The following is a 23,886-nucleotide window of genomic DNA, read 5'->3' on the forward strand; positions in this document are numbered from 1 at the left end:
GCAGGCTTTTGTTGCATTTTTTTACATCTTAATTAGAAGAAAATCAGGGAGAGACCTGTAAAGGGGGTCCAGTTGCATAAGAGACCTGTTCAAAGTGTGCTGCTATTATTTTTATTTTTATATATATTTTTTTATCGATCATGCAATAGAACTGCCCCTTATTGTGTCCTTGATGAAAAAGCTAATAATGCCACTGATAATGCCTTGCACACTTGCAATGAGGAGGCTTTGTGCCCCAGGAAGCGCGGGACAGGGGTGGCAGAGTGGTGCAAAGCAGGCAGATCAGCTCCCTGCTCTCTGCAGGTTAGACGATCACTACAGCCCTCGGTCTCGGCCCTCGGGATGTTTTTATCAAACCAACTCTGCTGAATTTTAGCTTCTTCATCACGTCCGATTTTCTTGTGCTTTCTTATTCAGATTTCTGAACACAAGCCAATTACAGTAATAGTAATAATGGTACGGCATTGATTTTTTTCCTATTCTTTTATTTTTTTCCCTTGGATTCAGTAAAGGTGACATCGCAGCTGAAAGCCCAGCTGTCATCAGATTAGTAATTGATTGTGTGTGACTGTCCTTTTTCTTGTCAAGAGTCACGTGTTTTCACAAGATCCCAATGCTCATGGGACAGTCTCGGTATTACAATTAATAAATTTATCAATTAATTAAAATGGCAGCTTCTTCTATTTTTTTTTTCTGCGCATTGTATTAGATGAGAGTGTCACACAGACACAACTGTGTCATTTTCGCCTGTGGTATAAGTGTTGTTTTGCATTGCTGTTGAATCTGGCATGGTGAGAGTCTTGGAACATCAACATTGTCCAGGAACAGGAAGGCTGTGGAATTTTAATTCATAAACACATCCGTCTGTTACGGCAAGCCAAATTGTCATTTAGAGATAACTCAAAATATAATTTAAGATATCTTAAATTGAATTGCAGATATTTCAAACTAACTCCATGTCAAGATATCGCAAATACAATTCCTGATACAATTCAAGATATCTCAAATAGAACAGGAAGTCAGTTTAAGATATCTCGGATTGACTTCCTGTGAACATGCTGTATGTTTTGTATGGACTTCCTGTCTGTTTTGTGACATCTCGAATTGACTTCCTGTCCAATTTGAGATATTTCAAATACAATTAAATACATCTCAAATAGAACATGAAGTCAATTTGACCCATCTTGAAATTGGGGTTAATTTGAAATATCTTGTTTTGAATTTGAGATATCTGGAAATGGAGCTTTAAACAAAATATCTCTTATTTACTTCCTGTCCTATTTGAGATCTCAAATTGTAAAGGACAGGAAGTCAATTTGAGATATCTCAAAAAGGACAGGAAGTTTTGAATTGTATTTAAGATATCTCAAATTGAATATGAGATAGCTTGAAATTGAGTTAGTTTTAGATATCTGCAATTCAATTTAAGATATCTTAAAATATATTTTGAGACATCTCTAAATGACACTTGCCATAGTTTGTTGTAGCTGCTCTCTTTCTGAGATCTGTTATTGTAATTGTCATCACACTGGCTAGCATGGACCTCTTGTTGTCGTTTGCCTTTTACCTTTAAAACTGCATTCAAATGTTGAATTTCAGTGCTGGGCCGAACTGTGCTGTGCTGTGTGGGGCTGTACTGAGATATGTTACAGCACAGCATAGTGAGAAGCTGGAGCTATACCTTTGACACCCACATTGATTTTCCTTTGGCTCAGTGATATATGCGTGAGTGTCCTGGGGATTTCCTCCTCTCTCTCTCTCTCTTTCTCTCTCTTCTCTCTGACTGACCCTCTGCTTGCTCTCTACCGCTCTTTCTGACACACAGCCTCTGGAGATCCTGACCTGTCCTCTGCCGTCCTGCCGGGCCCTGCTGCCTGTCTCCTGTGCAGTCTCCACAGAGGGTGTGAGCTCTTGTAAGGTGCCCAGTTCCAGGACGCTCCCTGCTCTGTGACCTGCTCAGCACCACCCTCCCTCCCACCCAACTTCACCAGCCCAGGACTGCAGGTGCCCAAGAAGAGGTGTTGGGGGTGAGTGTGGAGCATGCTTCTGCTTGTTTCTTACTTTGTGGTGTTTGTCATGTCAGAGCTGCTGAGCTGTGTGGTGTTTCAGCTGTGGCTACAGACTCGGAAGCTCAGAGGTGACCTGCAGTGTGTTCTGGGATTGTCTTGGTGTGAGTGTGTTTGCGTGTGTGTGACAGTGGCAGTTCAGACCTGCTTAAGCCAGTTATCCCCCGATATTTAAAGCAAAGCAGCTCAATACAACACACAGGAACCCTGTGTCCAATGGCACAGCCCAGCGCCCCCCCAACACACATTGTCCTCAGTGTGTGTTTTCAGAGCGCAGTTCCATGGGGTGTTTTGTAAAATGGTGAGAGGGGTCTACTGACACCCCTTCCATCAAGTTTAAAGTTTAAAAAAGCATGAAGAGTTAGTTCTATGTATCTGTTGGGTTAGGGAGAGAGTGCCAGAAAGAGAGGGGAAGAGAGCGTTTGGTGTTGGCGCGAATTAATCATCCTGTTTCCCAGAACACACGTGAATTTAACCTCTGACTCCGCAGATGAACTGGTACTTAGGTGAAGTGAAACTGACATTGATTTCCTTTCCCTCGGGGGATTAACGACCCTCCTCTCAGTCCTGCCGTATTAACGGAGTCAGGGCTGCTCTGCGTGCCGGGCCGGGGACACTCCTGTTCGTTTGTCATTGTGCACCGCTGCCCCCCCAGTTAGGATCCAAGCACAGCCCGGCCCCTGGCCCAGTCCCTTGGATGCTGTCCGCCTCCTGCTGGGTGCTCACAGTGCTGACAGACAACTGTCGTGCTGCGTAAACAGGTGTCAGTGGAGATTCGCACATGCTCTCCTGTTTGATCTCTTCTGTTGTGTATAATGCAACTCAAAAATAAAAATTAAAAGGCGAGGGGGATTCCAGGTATATCGAGGATTCCCTGTCCTGTTGTCGGGGGTGACGGTGTATTGTGGAGCACACACATGCTTTGCCAGCATCTTCTCGCGAGTGATACACCATTATTTCTCCCTCTCTCCTTCCCTATACCCCTATCTACCTCTCTCTCGGTCCTCTGCCCAGGCTGTGAGAATGGAGCTGGGCGGGGGCTCCCCATGGGTCCTGGTGCTGGCAGCGTTTTTCTGCATCCTTCACATGTGCTGGGGGCTCAACCCAGACGACCCCAACGTCTGCAGCCACTGGGAGAGGTAAGTTAGAGTTAGTTAGACTCTCTTTCCCTCTCCTTCTCTTTCTTTCCCTCCCTCAGTCTCTGTCTCTCTCCTTCTCTCTCTTGCTCTCCCTCCGTCCGTCCGTCTGTCTGTCTCTCTTTCTCTCTCTCGCTCTCTGTCACTGATAATAATAATAATAATGTGCACAGTTTAGGAGCAGAGACTGGAACACACTGCTTGCGCTGGGGGGCAGCAGGTGGGAGAGCGTGGGTGTGCTGGTGTGTTCCCATTGCATCTCCATAAGTATTGATCTGCCAGGCAGAGCAGAGAGCAGGGCGGGCAGATGGAAGTGGAGATAGAGATGGAACATCGGGCGAATTGATCAGTGCGCTTCCTCCGGGATCAATCACACGCGCCCTCTCGCTGAAATAATTATGTTGTGTTCGCAAGTGTCAGCTATGAAAAATATGCCATCATAATTGCATCCTGCTTATGCAAATGGGGAGACAGGGGCAAAACGAGAGATTAAGGTATCAGGCAGATGGCATTTTCTCCTGTACTGGCAGAGGAAAGAGCTTGTGCTGCTTACTCCATGCCACTGCATCTCGCACTCCGATTTGCACCTGACTTTTCAATTGATTTTTGTTAGACATTAAAGATACTGGGAGAGGAGGGAGATCCCTCACTCACTGACTCACTCAATCGCTAAATCACTCACTTACTCACTCACTCATATCCCCTGATCAACTGCAAAACACTTTTTAATTATAACAGTACATTTCCTCCAACTGCAGAACTGGCACCGGCACCCAGGATAATGTATGCTTTCCCCCCCCACTCCACCTGTCACCTACAGTTCATTAATTGAAAGACTAATTGCTTGTGAGCTGCGCCAAAGCAAAGCGGCTTGTATAACTATTTTACCTGTAGCTGCCTGCCTTTCAGGTCACATCTCTCAGCTGACTGTCCCTCTTCCCCACTCTCTCTGCAGCTACGCAGTGACTGTGCAGGAGTCCTACGCTCACCCCTTCGATCAGATCTACTACACCAGATGCACGGACATCCTCAACTGGTTTAAATGCACCAGGCACAGGTGGGTTCAGCTTGGGGGGGGTGGCTCGCTGGCCTGGTTGAGCTGCTTCCTCCTGTCGAGCACAGCCCCTCATGCGAGCTGCGCAGGGTTGATATGTTCGAATGACTTTGTTTAAGTGACCCAAACATTAAACTGTCACGAACACGGAATGCTTATGTTTTATTATTGCAGAAGGTGGGAAAATATATAAATAAATTACAGTAATCCACGGTTCTGTATATTGCTTCATGTCAAATAGAAATATAAAGTCATTTTGGAGACGTCTTTCTGACACCTTAGTTTTTGCAGTTGCCAGCGATACCCAAATTTGAATCGCTGCAGTAGGGTTTCTAGTCAACACTTCAGCTGAGAGCCCAGACCATGAAGTATCCAGTGAAGCCCAAGGCATCCTTGGATCGAGGGAGGACAGCCTCTTGACACAAGCATGCTGTCGCTCCAGCCTTAAATCGGTGCTTTCACACTTCACACAGATGGAGGGATTTCTCTGAAACCACGTGATCATATCTGAAGCTTTGACATCTGGAGCAAAATCTGCTCTCTGCTTGAAAAAAAACACTCCAGAGATGCTGCTGTAGTAACTTTATAATATAGTGTCAGAGAGTTAGGCAGGAGCTGTTTTTGAGGTGAAAGTTATCGCAGTCATGGTAGAAGATCACCCTGTTAAAGCTTTGTGGTTGCGTTTCTCCTCAGTGCAGGTTGCTGGTTCTAGCGTCTGTCTCTGGTGTGTTACCAGCACTGCGCTGACTGTCTCAGAGTTCACAGAGCTGCATCACACAGCACCGAGCCTGTCTGGAGAGAGACAGCGAGAGAGCTCCCCTCGAGTCTGGGAGTCAAGGACAGACTTGGCTGAGTTAGAGAGAGGCGCTGGGAGGCACCGAGACACACACACACACACACGCACACACACTGCACAGACTGTCACTGCTGAGATGAGGCAAACCAAGCAGATAATGCAGACTCTCAGCAAAACCTGAGGAGATAGAGAGAGATAGAGAGCAAGAGAGAGGGTTCAGAAAAGGGTCTCTGTGTTCTTCTGAGTTTTTCAAGGGTAGAACTTTGTGATTTCCACTTTATTTCTTGTAAAAGTTTTTTTCTTTTGCTGGTCCTGCAGAATCAGCTACAAGACGGCGTACCGGCGGGGAGTTCGGACCATGTACCGCCGCCGGTCCCAGTGCTGCCCGGGATACTTTGAGAGCGGAGACTATTGCGTCCGTGAGTCACACCGCCACGGCCCCTGTGCCCTGTCCCGTCACCCCTCGGTCTTGTCCCCTTCTACCTCTCCCCTGTCCTGTTTCCTGTCACCCTGTGTCTTGGCACTGTTCGGTTTAGGGGGGAAAATGAAAACTGGAACCAAAAACGCAAACAGTCCACACTATCCTTGCATTGGTTTGTGGTCTGTACAAATACAAATACAATAATCAGAAGTATAGTTTTTTTAAATTATAATATTTTATTTTACCGTAGTTTCTTTATTTTACATGTTTTAGAAGCTGAATGACATGCTGGTCTCTAGCCCACCATCGAAGAATTGTCCTTCTTTCTGCATATTTGTCTGCATGTCTTTCTGTGTTCTGTCTGTCACTGTATGTGTTGAATATGGACAGTAGTTGTATGACACTAGATTGCTCCAGTAAATGCCCAGCTGTATAAATGGGTAAATGAACAAAATAAAGTGATATCTCATAACAATTGTAAGTCACCCTGGATAAGGTTGTCTACTAAGAAATCAAGTAATAATAATATGCAGCCACATCAGGCGGATTAATCCTGCGCTGTGAATGTCATGTGACAGGAAGCTGCAATCTTGCTTGTTGTGATTAATTTTGAGTTGACACACCCCCCACACCCCAAAGCTGGGCCAAAAGATATTTAACAGTTCTGTTATTTAACAGAGAGATTGCTCTAGAAAAGTTAATTCCGCTTTCTAATGGAAATAAGCTGTGATTTCTCAAACCCCCTGGGAACAGCTGAGAAAAAAAAATCGAAATTACAATTGATTGCAGCCATTGTGTGTGCATGTGTGTGTGCATGTGTGTGCATGTGTGTGTGTGTGTTTGTGTGACTGTGTAATTGTAAGTGCACTAGTATCTGGCTGTGAGTGACCGCAAGTAAATAGACTGGCATCGTTCCTAACTGCCTTGAAAGTCCAAAGACAACCGTAATGGAAGCGGTCAGTGCCTCACACAGGACCTGGCCGCAGTGCTGGATGGTGAATATCTCTAGCAGCAGACCCCCTCCACGGACACTGTGAGTGCCGCTTCACCACGGAGGGACTGCCAGACTCCCATTGCCCAGCGGTCTGAGCCGCTGTTTAAACAGTATCCACACAGTCTGGGGCCTGAAAACTCCAAGCCTGAGAAGTTTAGGGTGCAGACCACATCCCCCCTCTAAGGGTCCATTCATCCCATTTTATTTGTCTGCTCCTTTTGAAACAGAAATGGGACACAAGTGTGATTGCTTTGTGTAGTTTCTCTTGATATATTTTTTGGTGTTGTTTTATCCCCCCCGTTTCCACTTAACAATACTGTCGGCTATTGAGCAGGGAGTTCATATGTCACAGGAGATGTTTCTTGATTCCTTCAGAGGCGTCTTGGTACCCTAGATAGGTGCCGTATCTGGGGTGGAAACGAACGTCAAGAAGCACAAATAAATAGGTCCGTCGCCAGACGTGAGTGCCTTGTTTTGATTTTCCTATACTAAAAAAAAATCTATTGTATAACCTAGATAGTAGATTCTAAAGGATGTGTTTTTTACGCCTCCTGCTTGGCCCCAGGCTGCAACCTATTGTATACTAATGCCGCTCCAGCTGCCGCGTGTAAACGGCTTTATTGGGCTGTCTCTGTGTGCGGCGCCCTGCAGAATTTGCACGGACTCACTGCCCCTGGGCCGCTCTGTTGAGATTCGCTACTGACCGTGATGTAGTAGGGCAATTCTCAAATGTTCTCGCATGCTGCCTTAATGATAAGTGCAGCAGGCAGGTCTTTTGTTGTGCCATACTCTTGAGCACTGTCTAATTGAAAGGTTGCCTTTAAATGTGAGTCAGGTGGAAAGATTCTAATTTACTAAATGGATTTCTCCCTCCCTCTCTTTCTCTCTCTCTTTCTCTCTCTCCTCTGTGAGAATAAGGCCTCATTCACAGTGCTCTTTCCAGTCCTGCTCTGATCGTGCACTTGAGTGTGTTTCAATGCTGTGTTTATGTGGCAGGGTGCCCACACGCTGAGTGGCTTGGGCAGTCCCTGGCCTGGCCCCTCTGTAAAATCCCCATTGCCTGCAGGTATTTCTGACTCTCTAACCCCCCGCAAACACAGCAGTGGGGGGTTTGTGGGACAGCTGTGGTCTTTCCAGGGGGTCCCGGGGCCTACAGAGAAGCTGATCAATAGTTTAATCTCTGCCTATTGATGTGGGTAGGAAGTCGATCTCTGTGAGCAGTTGTGCCATGAAAGGGTTGTTTACCATCTGTGGCTGGATGATCCCTGTCGTCACCTCCCCCATCCCTGGCCATCTCGCCTTGCTCGGTCGGGAGGAGAGGAGAGGAGAGACGCTCGATGACTCCTTTTAACTTTGCAGAAAATTGTATCCACCCAGGCACCCATTAGACTGCCTCGGTCGCAATCGCATGAAAAATGGTAAAGCAGTGCACCAAGACTCTGCCAGCGGGGTCTAACTATACAATGAGTGCTGGTGCTGGTAGGAGGGTTTTTTTGATACTGTGGGCCCCTGTTTTTTCTGTTTGTGCGGCATGTGAACGAATGCAAAAACAGCTCTCCACAGCAAAAACCAACACAAGCACTGTAGTTGTAGCCTTGCTGGCAGTCTCTGGGGTGTGGCAGTGGAGCTGTCGGAGGTGCTGAAGCCTCCCTCTGCTCTCTGGCTGGCTGCTGTTCTTACACGGTGTTAATTTCCCGCTAAGCTCCTGGGCGGCTCCAGGAGGATTAAGGAGATTTGTACACCGAGTGATGTTTAGCATGCGAGTGGAAGTGGTATTACAGACTCTCCTATTCTGTTTATCCGTTTTTGTGGTCTTATTTATTTTAAACACACACACACACATATATATATATATATACTTTTTTTTCCTTACTTAGAAAAGACAAGGACCACACAGCCTTTTCATCCTGCAGTGAGTGTGAACCAGGCTCTGCTCTAAGCGGTCAGACCCGGGACTGGCTCTGTCAAGAGTCACTCTGTCTGGATGTGGTGCAGTCACAGACAGGCCACCTCAGAGTGATGGGTAGCTTGAGTCTTGGGTATGAATGCTCAGTGCAGACCCTGCTGCTCAGTGTGGTGGTGTGCACTACTGTAATGTGCTGTACTGTACTGTGCCATACAGCTGTATAGAAGTAGACTGGCTCTATCCCCTCATGTGAGTTGACCTGCACCGGACAGCCTGTGCTTCCTATTCTCTCCTTCCTTGACGCTACAGTAATCCGGACGAATACCAGAGCCGTGAGTCCCTGAGGTGAGTGTGGGGCTGAGGAGGAACTACAGGGCTCCTTGTGTGCAGACTCCCTCAGACCCGCCCAGCCCTGGGGTTTAAACCAGCTGCGAAAGTAAAGAAGAGTCGCATCCATCTCTGTATCAAACAGGCAATTAATAATACATTAATTAGGCTGCAGAAAATTATGAAGTCCTGTAAAGTAATCTAAAGTGGATTTTATGTTTGAGTCTTAATGAGTTGAAGATCTTTAGACTGCTTCAAGTTTTTTTTCCTCTTTGATTTTTGTATCACTTTGTTGCTACTGTTTTAACGCTTCAAAGAAAACTTTTCTTAACTCAAAAAAATATATAGGATAGTGAGATCTGTAGTACTTTTTTCTTCTTGGTTTTGATCGTCGGGGGTGCGGCCCTGCCCTCTCAGGGGACCCAGGTGCTGTGCTGTGCTGGAGCCGTTTGATTTCGGTTTCCTCCTGTGAGCTCATAAAGGGCAGGATGCCTTGCGCCAGTGATGAGGGAGTTGGAACTGAACACTGAAATAGGAAGCGGAGAGTCCCAGGCTGATGGAGAGGGCTCTTCAGAAGGACAGCTGGAGCACAATCGCTCTTGGGACAGTTAAATGAGAGCTCCAGCACTACTTGGACCAAGTTCCTCCATCCAATCTCCTTTATCAGGTTTTTGGGACACCTACTCTACCCTACCTCTTGCCCCCCCTCCAGTTTCTATACCTCCAGTATTCGGATACCCCGTCCTTGCAGCCTGTCCTCTCTGGCTTCCCCCCGTGATATGCTCCCATTCCTTTCCCCTGCCGTCCTCATCCCTCCCTGGACTCCCTGTAGGCCGCAGAATTCTCTGTTTGGTTTTCTTCTGGGAATGGCTGTCAAATCCATACTGCAGCGGTGAGCCAGGATCTAATCCCCACACAGCCGGCGCAGGACCACAAACTCACTCTCTGAATCCCTCTGGAAAGCTCACCTTCTTGTGTCCGAATCTTGTACCCCTAAAGAACAGAAAGGTACTCATGTTCTGCTTTTGTTCTGCGGCTGAATGATCTATATGTGTGTCCTCCCATCTCGGGAGCGGCTGGGCCGGGGCCAGCATGGCTAATAAGGGCATCGCTGACGGAGCGGGACCGGCGGGAGGAGCTGCAGTTTCCCAAGTCCTGTCCTGAAGGAAGAAAGGAAGCAGCCCATTTATAAAAACTGAATGACAATTAGCAATTAGCTCTATTGTTACCATCTCTGATAACACCCTAAGTGTAATGAGTTAGATTATCCTTTTATCTTGATAAAAGCCTTATGTCTCGGAACAGAATTCTTAGATAAGCAATTAATTTATGGGGAGAAATTTAGTGGCTGGACTTAATTTAAAATGCACAGGGCTTTTATTTTGCCATCCTGGTTCAGCCTAGCAGTGTAAGTACCTTTACACTCTCTTTGATTTGTTAATCGCTCCATTCACCGGGTCCTTCTTTCACAGTTTTGCGTTAAAAGAAGAAAAAGAAAGAAAAAAAGGTTGCATATTAAATCTCTATTCTTTTCTTTTCTTTTCTTTTTCTGTCTCGCGTCAGAAACCGCTGATTTACACTAAAATAAATCTCTCATCGGGACGGCATTGAATTAAGATTTCTCTTTCTCTGAATGTGCGGCGCACTGCCATTGATTTCAAGTCGCCCGTTTGTCATCCAAGTCAGCACAAATTGCCCCATCTTCTTTTTTGTTTAAGCAGCAGGAGTTGGGTAGTCTGCCTGAGATTTCCTAATGCTGTAAAATCCTTTGATATTATTTGCTTGAGTCCCTGGTTTAGCATTTTGCCTTTGGAGCAATTCTGGGATTAGCGTGGCCCTGGGGGAGGGGGGTTTGGAAGAAAAACGCAGTTCTGATCAGCTGAATTCTTAGCTCCCCCCCATGCTTGGGCCACCCCTGCCCCCCCCTCCTGGGCTACTCTGTATTGACTGATTGTTAATCAATCAGTGGCCAGAGCCAGACAACAGTACTTCAATAGTGAGATCATGGCAGTCGCCCCTGATCCCTGCTGGGTCACATCACACAGCCCGCTGTCTCTTCATTGGCACTTAAGCCAATCAGGAGAGGAAACATTTCACTTCTCTCTCTCTCTCTCTCAATATTAAAAATTCTAACATTCAAAAATGACAAGGTTACAGTTGATTCCAGTGCAAATACAGACCAGTGCAGTGGCAATAATATAAATACAATATACACAAGTTTACAGACATAACATACATTAAGCTACATTTACAAAACAATTCTACATTCTCTCTCTTTCTCTTTGTCTCTCTGTCTGTAGCCACATAGAACATCCCTTATTTTAAATGAGAGAAATTAAAAAAACTTGACAATACCATTAAATAAATAATAAAAGTATTGATACTGATCCTTTTTACAAAAAAAAAAAAATCAGAAAACAGTAAATAAATCAAAATGCTGGATTTCTGGTGCTGGATTTTGGTTCAGCCACCTGTTTGCCTCCTGCACTGATCAATAATGAATCCACTTATAAGATGAATGACGGAAGTGGAGTGAGGCACTGTTTGAATTTCTCTGCCTTAAACAGCCTCACACGGGAACACGAGGAGGAGGATGCCGAGAAACCCGAAACCTCCGTTGTTTTTTCTTGTTAAGTTTGTTTTTGAAAGTCTCTTTTACGAAGGCAGTGTTTTGGATCCCCTCGTGATGAAGGACCTTGCGCTGTCGTACGGAAAGTCTCCTTCTCTGCCTGCCCTCAACAATAAGGCGTAGCTGCAGATAAGAATCAGAGTGCCTGTTTCAGACAAACCTTGCCTGCTGCGTTTTGCCCGAGATAAGAAGCCGCCCGCTTTTAGCCCTGCTGTCTGGGTGACCTTGGCTGACGCAATGTAATTCATGCTAAATGCGTTTTCTGCAAAAAAAAAAGAAGGAGGAAGGAAAAAAGAAATCTGGCACAGTGGCAACACTCAATGTAGGTCACTTTATTACCAGCTTGAGTCAAACTACAAACTGATGGGAGAGCCATGCCAGGAATGCTAATATTGCCCAGATCAATGGGCCGCTGTGTTGTTCAATACCAGCGATCAAAAAAACTGCACACTTAGTAAACACTCTGATACCTCGGGCTCTTTCACTAAAGTATCATCATGACAAAGCTGCAGCTGATCAAATTAGGGAGGCTTTGCAGCTCGTTTTCGGCCCTTGAAGTGCTGCGCAAGCATGTGTACAAACAGGTCAATGCAATAAACAGATGTGTGAGCCGGGAACTGTGGACGTAGGACACTGGGCTGTTCCTAATATGTCACCTGGGCTCAAGGGCTTCCTGTTTTAACTGCCTTACAGATCTTATATTCCTGGGTGCATCTCCCTCTCTCTCCCTCTCTCTCAATTCAGTTCAATTCCTTATTGCCGTGCTATGTATAATGTGTTGCCAAAGCATTTACAAAAGGAGCTACAAATAATAAATAGAAAAAGGAATAATAATATTGTGTGTGTGTGTGGGTTGGATAATAAAAACAAAACAAAAAATGTTAAATATACATTCATACAAGTATATATAATACATCATATTACATGGATAGAACTACAGAAAAAAAGTATAGTGATGCTCTTAAAAACAAAGCTAGTGAGTGCATGTGTGGAGGGTACGTACCCCTGCTCTCTGGGTTAGTGTGACTGGTGAGTGTGCTCTGTGTCTGGTGCAGTGTGTGAGTGCGCTGTGATCTCCTGACCGAGTCCTGTGTTTGTGTCCCCGCAGCGCTGTGCACAGAGGAGTGTGCCCACGGACGCTGCATCTCTCCAGACACCTGCCAGTGCGAGCCAGGATGGGGCGGCCTGGACTGCTCCAGTGGTGAGTCAGAGTCCTTACACACACACACTGTGATGAACATGCAGACACTGAAGCACACAAACTCGCTACGATGAGTGCACACACAGGCACACCGGTACAGAGACTTTTACTACCACTTCACTGTCCTTTACTGCACCCTGTGATGGTACCGTGATTTACCACTGCACACAGTTGTTGAGCGTCGTTGATGCAGAGAGTATGTGTCTACATAGGATGGTAAGGCCTCTCGAGGGCGAGCCGCACTCCCATTCGAACGTGGGGCAGGAGGCCTCGGTGGAAGTACAGTGCATGGTTGGCTGCGCAGGGTAGTGAAAGAGTTAGATCTTACTTGTACGAAAGAATGAAAGAACAAACAGCCGTAAAAAGGAACAGGGGAATAATGACTTCGGCTTTGCTTTAGTGCTTGCTCTTTGTTTTTTCTTTCCTTCTGGAAGGAAGTGAGCGTGGCTGATGAATATGGATTGTCGGTGTTGGAGGGAGGTGGGGTGGAGAGGGGGAATTTGCTCAATTCCTCATGCAAAGTAAGGCTGGAGCTCTTCGGAGTGGCCTTTATCATTATTAGGCATTATTTGCGTTGGCAGTGGTAGTAATGGATGCAGAAACAATCCGCAGGCTGACCCCTGACCTCCAGAGTTATTACTCTGCTGCCATGCTCCCAGACCCTTTGTTTACAGGAGGTTATGGCTGCTCTGGGACGAAGGGGAAACATTCCCGAGGTCAAGCAATCAGCTGAATAAAGCTGCCACAGTGCGGTATTGACTTGCCATTAATATTCCTGCAAGGGGAACGATGCAGGAGAGAGTGAGGAAAGGAGCAGGGGATACAGCGCAACTCACGTGGTCTTGGCGTTTGATTTTTTGTTTTTTTTCCCACTTTTACACGCCGGCGTCGCCGCTGTGCTGTGCTGTACATAACCCCGAAAACTATACCCTCCCCAGCGGTGTTGTTACTGGCCCGATGTTTCAGCTGAAACGACAGGATATCAGACAGTGTAATGGAGATGCCCCAACACCAAGGGGCTCAGAGCAGATGTAACATTGGCACTTCTGCACCTCGCTGGAGTTGCATCTGGGTGCAGGAAGATCTCGGAAGGAGCAGGGGTACTGCAGGTGTTTTTTTCGGTGAGCACCTCCACAAACCAAGAGGAAGGGTGTTCTGCTCATTCACGCTATTAAAACGGACCCGATGACTGAGTCGGAGGCATTATTCATAGCTTTCATTTCCATACCGGGCAGGGATCCAGCATATTTCATTTATGATCTTTCATCTGTATGAAACGAGGAACGATTGCCAATTTTAAAATTAAATCTGCCCCCTTTTTCCTTCTTACAAATGGTGCATCATGTCTCCCCCTCTCTCTCTCTCTCTTCTTTCTTCCTTTTCATTTTAAGTTTCCCCCTGTGCTGGTCTGTTAATACGAATTTTAGTGGAGCCAGCAAGAGGAGGTCTGGCCAGTTATAAAATTGCCTGCTGCTCTAGAACGGGACAACATTTTTTATTTCTTCGCAGCCTTGGCCAGCCTGTGGGGGCAGACGAGCCCCACTGCAGTGTGTTTGAAACCCCAGGTGCTAGCACAGGTCTAGTGCCAGTGCTGTTCCTGTCCTGGGGATGTGAACACGCACACTCCACTAATGTTTTAAAATTATTTGAAGCAGGTGGAGTGGGGGACGGCATTTGGGAGCGTTACCCCCTTGGTGGAGCTTATTTGGGACACGAGAAAGGAGAGCCAGAGAGCTGGAGGGTGGGGGGGTGCTCCGCAGAGCGCCAGCATGGTCAGTTTACCTGTGGGCACCTTCACGCTGTCATACACCTGCCACCGCCTCCTGGGCGACCCTACTCTTCCAACACGCGTTGCTGGGGGGGAGGTTGAGGGGGGAACAAGGGAGACAGAAGGCAAGTCTTCTGGTGCCTCAACTCTGACCTGGCTCTCCATTTGATGAGCCTGAGGGGAAGTTCACAGACACGCGGTGAACTTGAAGGGCGTCTCCTGTGCGTGTGCTGGGAGTGGATAGCAGTCGGTGAGGTTTGTTGCAGATTTTCTTATTTCCAAAGTTATCGTAATGTACAATGTTCTTCCTGTTGCGGGTATGCAGTGTTTATATACAGATAGCCACCTTGCATTTTGTCAAGTGGCGTTTTAAGATGGTCAAGTTTTCCTCTTCACAACACGCTTCAGCGAGGTGGGCTGTGTTGTGTAGCTGCGATTCCCCGTCCCAAGCATTTCCCACCGATTCTGTTGCTGAATCAGAGATTCTCCAGAGAGTCTGGAGTCGTGAGAGGCAGATTTACAGGTTGGGGTTCGCCCAGTCAGAGGCGGCGGTGTTTGGGGGCTTTGGCTCTTCTGGGGTTATGTACTGTGTGTAAGGAGTGAGGCTTGGAGGGAAAGCAGTGGAGGAGAGGGAAGGGTTTGGGGAAGTTGAGTTGCATACTCCTGGAGGATTTCACCTGCTTGTGGACAGATCATTTATCAAGAGTGCGGGGGAACAGATGGTGTTGTGCCAGGTACGACGCGCGCCGCTTCACACTGCTGACAAAGAGCCCAGGGAGCACAGGAACCGCCCTGTGTGATCGTGTGCTCGGGGCGCTTCTTCAGACCAGCGGGCGCACGGGCCACTGGTTTTGTTGCAGTGGAGCTCTGAGGTTTGAAATCGAAATTTTAATTTAATTAATTTAATTTGACTCTTTAAAAAGTTATATATTTTTATGTTTCCCTAAATGTTTTAAATAATTAAAGATGAATTGCCAAATTGTGATTAAAAATGAATTAGCCAAATGATCACTTCCGTTAAGTCATTGAGAGCTTAGTTGGGACAGAGACGAGCAGGAGCAGGGCTGAGAAGCAGTGGGCTGTAGAGTTCCCCCCTCAAAACACACAGTCACACATTGGGGTTCCCGTCCCCGGCTCTCCTCTGGATCTATGCAGTTGGAGTGGCCACTCACCACCCCCTACCCCGGCTGCTGTTCCCTCCCCAACCACGTCTTTCTTTTGGGGACGGAGCTGAATGCACTGTGCGTGACGTGACGGGCAGCATCCAGCTCTGATCTCTGGATGTCCTTGTAAAATAAATAAATAAATACAAGTAGATTGTAAACGGGCCACAAGAAAAACAAAAAACAAAAAACTGCATTCCCTTAAACTCCTCTGAGGTTCCCCCTTCTTTTAAAAAACATCAATCTGAGAGCTGTTGTGCTTTCCCTTCTCCGCCGGCCGCTCCCCGGGGTGAGGTGGGTGACATCACCACTGACTTTCACGTGAATTATTCAGCTCCCTTGTAACGATTCGCTGCGCCACATTAGACCACTGCGCTCTACATGTCCCCGGCCGCCTCTTACACAATCGGCATCTCAACACTTGTCAGCAGTGCACGGTTAATATGATCTGTGGTGTGAGCTGATATTCATTTCCTGCGGAGTACACCCTGTGTGTGTGTGCTCACTCCCCTGTTGTGGCTGGATGTGTGTTACTGCCTGATCGTTGGCAGCCCTGCCGGAACCGAGTGGACTGACTGACTTCCAAGTGGCTTCAATTCACCCGTTCCTAGAGGACATTTTTTGCAACGCTGCTTTTGGTCCTCTTTCAGTGCCTGAGCGGCACCCTGGGTATGGGGGTCTGCTCAGAAACAAATAGTAACAGTAACTTCCTGCTCGCCTTCTTGGTCAGAGAGGGCTCGGCCTGTGTGGCTGGGGAGCGCAGGTGTGAGTTTCTCAGAGTGGCGTATTCGCTCATCCCCCTTTTTCTCTCTCATCTGTCTCCCTCTCTCCTTCATCTCGCTCTCTCTCAGCCTGACTGACCCCTGCTGTTCCCCTGCTCTCTGCTGAACTGTAGCCAGCTTTTTTTTCTTTGAATTATTCTTGATTGGTTTGAAACTACCTTTCAGTCTCGGCTTTTAAAGTCTAGTAAACAAAGTGATCAGATGTATTTATTTACTTATTTATCCGTGTCTTTTAAAATGCACGAGTTGCCCTTGTGCAGAGTGCCAGGCGAGGTTTGGCAGCATTGGCACTGCGCTAAGCCTCTCTGCCCTGCACTGAGCCTCCTCATTCTCTTTTTGATGGGCTTTAGAGGGGAAATGAAGCAGAGGCAGTGTGCAGTGCCAGAGAGCCCAGCTCATGTTCTCACAGAGGAGGGCTGTCACCCATGGGTGTGCCTGGGGACTGCCTTACATGTAAATATGAGAAACAGCTGCACCAAACCCCGGTTTATCTGCTGGTGGTATATAGATGAGTACAGTAAATGTTAGGCATGGGCACTTGATCATGTTTAAAGGCACTGGATATCTTACCCTCCTTTTGACGTCTTCAGATTAGCATTTGAAAGTGTTGGAGTGGCAGAGAGGAAAGTGGCCTGGAATTTGTCTTTGAATCATTAATTTTGGCCATCGATGTTCTGATTCATAATTACACTCTTCCAGACAAGGTAATGGTTGTGATCTACCTACATATTTGGGTAGCACTTTATAATAACTACACATAATAAACCATTAACAATGGATTAGTTCATAGTTTATTCATCATGTATTAAGCATTTTTACCACAACAACTGATTCAATAATGATTCATAAGCTATATGATAATGTATTTGGTGATGATTTATAAAGTATGAAAAAACTATTTATTAGCCAGTTAAAAATGATTCATTATGGCCATTATAAACCAGTTGTAAAGAACATGTTATGGATTTATGAAGTCAGTAAGAAAGCATTAGTTAGAGGTTGGCAAACTATGTATAAATATATGGATAAATGTAATCATACATATAAGGTATTGAATATTTAGGAATGATTAAGGGATGTGTTAATACATTTCTTACCCACACTTACAAATACATGAATTGATGATTATTAGGAGCACTTATAAAGCATTTACTAATTATTAGGTAAGTGTTTTGTGTGGCCTCTTTAGTGGGGACCATTTAGGCCTTATAAAGGATTTATAAATGGTTTGTTACTCCCAAAAGGCTATTCATGCCTTAAGTACAGCCGCCATCTGATGGTCCAGAAGACCAACATCCATTTCCCTCTACGGCAAACCCTTTCCGGGCTTAAATACAGATGTCAATCTACAAAATAGTTGTGTGTGTGTGTGTGTGAATTTATATATATATATATATATATATATATATATATATATATATATATATATATATATATATTTATATAGCCTGTCTACTATATGTAGTATTGCTAGATAATGAGGGAAATGGATGTTGGCTTGGGAGTATTGGGGGAATCGGCACACAAAAGGCATGCTTGCAGTATACGTTTTTATTGATTTAATTTTGTTTTATTTAGAATAATTAAGATTGGACTTTGGTCGAGAGGGGGATTGTTTACATTATATATATATATATATATATACATAATCCTTTAAAATAATGGTTCATTAGTTAGTTTTTCTTTTACCTATTCAAAGTTTGGAAGCATGATATGCAGCAATGTTGTTTAAATGTCTATGGTTTCATTTCCGAACCATCAAGGGGCAGATCATGGGAGCCGTATTTAAAAGCCAATGATTATTCTATGGTATAAAATCAAATCTCAGGAGAGTGTTACGTAAACAATTTTTTCAATAAAATGCTCATACTGTAAAATTCGGTTTTCAGTGTGTCTTTATTATTTTACTGTCGCTAATTCAGGAAGGCTTTAAGCTAAATTTAGGTCTTCTGGAGCATCAGATAGCGGCTGTAATGGTACTTAAGGCATGACCAGCCTTTTGGGAGTAACAAACCATTTATAAATCCTTTATAAGGCCTAAATAGTCCCCACTTTAGATGAGGCCACACAAAACACTTACCTAATAATTAGTAAATGCTTTATAAATATTCATAATAATCATCAATTCATGTATTTGTAAATGTGGGTAAGAAATTTATTAACACATCCCTTAATCATTCCTAAATATTCAATACCTTATATGTATGATTACATTTATCCATATATTTATTTAGTTTGCCAAGCTCTAACTAATGCTTTCTTACTGACTTCATAAACCCATAACATGTCCTTTACAACTGGTTTATAATGGCCATAATGAATCATTTTTAACTGGCTTATAAATGATTTATAAAGTATGAAAAAACGATCACCAAATACATTATCATATAGCTTATGAATCATTATGAATCAGTTGTAACAGTATTTATACATTGATTATTAATAGTTCACTAACGTTTATAAATGTGGTAAAAATGCTTAATACATGATGAATAAACTATGAACTAATCCATTGTTAATGGTTTATTATGTGTAGTTATTATAAAGTGCTACCCATATTGGTTGTTGTTGTTGTTGTTGTTGTTATTAATTGAGCAGATACTTATATCTATAGTTAACTGCAAGTCACCCTGAGATAGGGTGTCAGCTCAGAAGCAAATAATAATAACAATAATAAAAGATTACTTTGTACAATAATAAGTACAATATCTTCAGTATACAATATTGCATCTACATCATGACACTGCTGGGTGCTTATGTGCAGCCCATATACATGATGCTTAAGTCGTGGTGCTGTTAACCCAAACCCTCCTCGTGTACCTCGGGTGTTCAGGGTCACCGCAGCTGTGCGGAGTCTGAGCGCTTCAGTTTGCTGAGCCGTTCTGAGCGCAGCTGTCGGCCGCAGTGTATTTGGGGGATAGTAGCGGCAGGGCTCCGGTCCTGGCTCTCATCCTCCAACTCTCGCAGTGCGCCGAGGGACGAGGGTCAAGGTTAAAGACGAACGAGCAGGTTTGCCGCTGGCAGCACTCGAGCCATTGCTGGGACTGTGGGCACGGTTGTCATGCATGCGCACACTTACTCACGGTCGCGTACAGAGACACATGCACACGCATGCACAAGCTAATCACCTGGAATATTATGAAGGAAAACAGGAAAGCCAATGCAACTGCGACTAACTGGGACTAGCATTAAGCCTTCTGTCAGGTCTGAGTTTCACCTCTGCGCAGATACAAGGTCAGGTGCTCCCCAGCGATTCCCCCTCCCCCGATTAGTACAACTCAACTTGCGAACCCTCACAGATTGACATGGGAATCGCTGTGGGGCAAAACTCCCACAGCACTGCTCCCCCAGCCTCCACACCAGGGTGTTGATTTGGAATACCTGGTGAAGTGGGAACAGTGCACCCTACTGGTCCACCACCATTGTCACAGCACCCTGATTTAGGTTATAGGCAGTATGGACATTTAATGAACATGCAGCACTGTTACTGTATCTCCTTCTGTTTTAGCACTGTCTTTAGAGTTAAATGGCATGTTTCAATCACACTCTCACTGGCACCCTACTCATCCTGCCGACCAGCGGCCTGCTCTCTTTCCCGTAGCCCTGGCAGTGTCCTACTGTGGGCCCCACGTGCTGCTGGGAGTTGCAGGGGCACCAAGCGAGGCTCGAGCAGAACGAGGTCCATCATGCCTCCATGAAGGAGGTCCCTGCAGAGCCTGGCTGCCGTGCTGAAAACTTTTTTAAATGCAGGCCAGCCCTTGGGACTGCCTCGGTAGCCGGCATTTTCATCTGTCTTGACATATAGGAGATAGGCTTCTAGGTAATGAGATTATTTTTTTCTTCTTTTTTCATGATGGTTGTATTTGATAGTAATTATTATTTTTTTTCTGAATGAAATAGGCATCCACCCTTGTTATAGCTGAAGCCAGCAAAGATCAAACACACACAGGAACCAAAGCAGACTGCATCATGAGTGCTGAAGTAATTGGGGGGTGGCGGTGCGGGGGCGAACTAGTATTGGTTGTAATTAAAAATTAAAAAAAATGTCTGATACTATCCTGTTAGTAAGCTCTTTGAAGTATTTCCTTATGCAATTCTTTTTTTTTTTAAACTTAAAACATGACAAATCCTTAGTTTTTCTCCTCTTCTTTCAACGGCTAATATGTTCTTGCGAAGGTATCTGATAAAAAGAAGGTGAAGTCCACACTTTGTCTGCACTCCCCCCACCCCAGTCTTCACTTCGTCAGCACCCCCGCTCCTCATTTTGCCCCAGTGGCATAAACTCTCTGTGGGATTGTAGTGGCAGGTGTGTATGCCATGCAGTCTGTGGGGGGTGAATGGGAGGTGCATGTGTTCTGACGGAGCGCCATAGAGGGGTGGGGGGTCACAAGTGTGCGCTTCCGTAATGAAAGGGCAGATCCCCGGTGCAGGGTGATTTGTTTTACATTAATTGGTTAAATAAATCACTACATTAACATCCTAACGCCGGGCACAGAGCTGCTTAATGATGCATGGATGGGGGCCCACGTGATGAATCCCCCTGCTGTTCATTAGCAGGATGTTAATAATGAGCTAATGCCTGCGCCCGAGTTCCCTGGAACTGGAGAGGGCTGTTTTCAGAGTCGCCGTGCTGTGTCTATGTCTGCGGTCATGGCAGAAGTGTGCACCAGCCCTCTAGCTGCTCTTAAAATCACATTAGGCGAGATTTACAGTATTTAGGACTTTGTTTCAGAGTGTTATTTGCACCCTTCATTTTAAGAGAGAGCTTTTTACCTTTTTGTATTATTCTTACTCCCAGTCTCGCAGACAGAACTTCTGTCTGCGCTAGTATCGTAATCTGTTCAAGTGTGTCCGTTTCCCTTCGAGCTACGACACCGCCGTCTTCGGCTGCTTTTTTAACAGTTCTCCCCCCTACAGGTTAGAGACCCGTGCCTGCAGCAGTATATTCAGTGCATCGCAATGCTCTTCATAAGAGCAAGCATCATGAGGCAAGCGTCGATGTTCTGATTCATAATTAGCATGTTGAGCCGCTATGTCTTGCCCTTAACACTGGGCTGCAATTATTACAGCTGCCAGGTAATAGGTTTCGCTGAATATTAATCAAGAGGGAAACTTCATAGTCCGGGCTGGCCTCCACACTGAGTCAGACCGCCAGCGTGTGTCACAGTGTCTGTGCTTGTAAAGTATTTATCACTAGTGCAACAACTCTGCAACAACTGGTTTTTTTTTTACATGTTGTTTATCTTTAGCTCTTATGCTGGAATGATATCTGGTGAATGATGTGGAATACGATTCGTCAGCAGACATCTCAGATGCAGTCTGCAGGATTGGAAGTTTGATTTTATTTATTATGTACAGTGAGGGAAAAAAGTATTTGATCCCCTGCTGATTTTGTACGTTTGCCCACTGACAAAGAAATGATCAGTCTATAATTTTAATGGTAGGTGTATTTTAACAGTGAGAGACAGAATAACAGCAAAAAAATCCAGAAAAACGCATTTCAAAAAAGTTATACATTGGTTTGCATGTTAATGAGGGAAATAAGTATTTGATCCCCTATCAATCAGCAAGATTTCTGGCTCCCAGGTGTCTTTTATACAGGTAACGAGCTGAGATTAGGAGCTCTCTCTTAAAGGGAGTGCTCCTAATCTCAGCTCGTTACCTGTATAAAAGACACCTGTCCACAGAAGGAATCAAACAATCAGATTCCAAACTCTCCACCATGGCCAAGACCAAAGAGCTGTCCAAGGATGTCAGGGACAAGATTGTAGACCTACACAAGGCTGGAATGGGCTACAAGACCATCGCCAAGCAGCTTGGTGAGAAGGTGACGACAGTTGGTGCGATTATTCACAAATGGAAGAAACAGAAAGTAACTGTCAGTCTCCCTCGGTCTGGGGCTCCATGCAAGATCTCACCTCGTGGAGTTTCAATGATCATGAGAACGGTGAGGAATCAGCCCAGAACTACACGGGAGGATCTTGTTAATGATCTCAAGGCAGCTGGGACCATAGTCACCAAGAAAACAATTGGTAACACACTACGCCGTGAAGGACTGAAATCCTGCAGCGCCCGCAAGGTCCCCCTGCTCAAGAAAGCACATGTACAGGCCCGTCTGAAGTTTGCCAACATCTGAATGATTCAGAGGAGAACTGGGTGAAAGTGTTGTGGTCAGATGAGACCAAAATCAAGCTCTTTGGCATCAACTCAACTCGCCGTGATTGGAGGAGGAGGAATGACCCCAAGAACACCATCCCCACCGTCAAACATGGAGGTGGAAACATTATGCTTTGGGAGTGTTTTTCTGCTAAGGGGACAGGACAACTGCACCGCATCAAAGGGACGATGGACGGGGCCATGTACCATCAAATCTTGGGTGAGAACCTCCTTCCCTCAGCCAGGGCATTGAAAATGGGTCGTGGATGGTATTCCAGCATGACAATAACCCAAAACACACAGCCAAGGCAACAAAGGAGTGGCTGAAGAAGAAGCACATTAAGGTCCTGGAGTGGCCTAGCCAGTCTCCAGACCTTAATCCCATAGAAAATCTGTGGAAGGAGCTGAAGGTTCGAGTTGCTAAACGTCAGCCTCGAAACCTTAATGACTTGGAGAGGATCTGCAAAGAGGAGTGGGACAAAATCCCTCCTGAGATGTGTGCAAACCTGGTGGCCAACTACAAGAAACGTCTGACCTCTGTGATTGCCAACAAGGGTCTTGCCACCAAGTACTAAGTCGAAGGGGTCAAATACTTATTTCCCTCATTAACATGCAAACCAATGTATAACTTTTTTGAAATGCATTTTTCTGGATTTTTTTGTTGTTATTCTGTCTCTCACTGTTAAAATACACCTACCATTAAAATTATAGACTGATCACTTCTTTGTCAGTGGGCAAACGTACAAAATCAGCAGGGGATCAAATACTTTTTTCCCCCACTGTATGTATATATCCTTTTTTAAAGATGCATTTTAATAAAAAGGATTAAGGGAACGGGGAAGACGAAAGCACTAAATGCAGTGGCATGATCAGTAAAAGAGCGTGGTCAGCTGAAGTAGACCAGGGCGGAGAGGAGGCTGTGTGTGTTTCTGCAGTGCCTGCCAGCAAGGGGTTAATCCTGCCCCGAGCCCAGTCTGTCGGGTGGTGTTGATGTATGCAGGCCTGCTGGCTGCCCTCTCGCAGTGTCCTTGGCTGCAGTGGGAAGGCGAGCATATTAGTAGGCTCTGGCACATCCAAGGCTGTACCTGTGATCTCCTGATATTTAACCCTGGACTTAATTTGAGCTGTGCAGTGATTACAAGCTGTCCCGGGGGACATCGATTCGCTTGCTCCTCTCCAGCAAAACCCCCAGTGCTGACGAATTGAGCTGTAGCGCTGCCAAGTCCAATTAGCTGTCAGCGAAACATTGACATACTCCTCCTTTTGTTGGGAGTAAAGTTAAAAAAACAAACTTTTAATCTAATTTTTTTTTGGAGGAGCCCAAGCTGCCTTGTGTTTGAATCATGTGCTCGGTCCTGGCACGGACTCACTGGCACCTGTCTGACTTACATGACCCCTGTGATGCCGGGGAAGGAGACGCCACACTTCTGAGACAAAAGTATGTTACATTTGAAGGTGTTATATTGGAGAGTTTTTACCCTGACTGA

General features: G+C 45.5%; 1 protein-coding gene across 1 annotated transcript in view; it reads left to right on the forward strand.

Annotated features, from left to right (window-relative positions):
- The first annotated feature begins 3,090 nt into the window (after positions 1-3,090).
- The window catches only part of megf11 (multiple EGF-like-domains 11), a 54,230-nt gene continuing 33,434 nt past the window's right edge, over positions 3,091-23,886 (forward strand). Inside the window, exons 1-4 of the mRNA XM_066701243.1 lie at positions 3,091-3,205; positions 4,158-4,259; positions 5,371-5,471; positions 12,438-12,530. Coding sequence (XP_066557340.1) covers positions 3,153-3,205; positions 4,158-4,259; positions 5,371-5,471; positions 12,438-12,530 — 349 coding nt within the window. The 5' untranslated portion in view covers positions 3,091-3,152. The remainder of the gene's footprint in view (positions 3,206-4,157; positions 4,260-5,370; positions 5,472-12,437; positions 12,531-23,886) is intronic.

Source organism: Amia ocellicauda, chromosome 4 (assembly GCF_036373705.1).
Source record: "Amia ocellicauda isolate fAmiCal2 chromosome 4, fAmiCal2.hap1, whole genome shotgun sequence".
Lineage (NCBI taxonomy): Eukaryota > Metazoa > Chordata > Actinopteri > Amiiformes > Amiidae > Amia > Amia ocellicauda.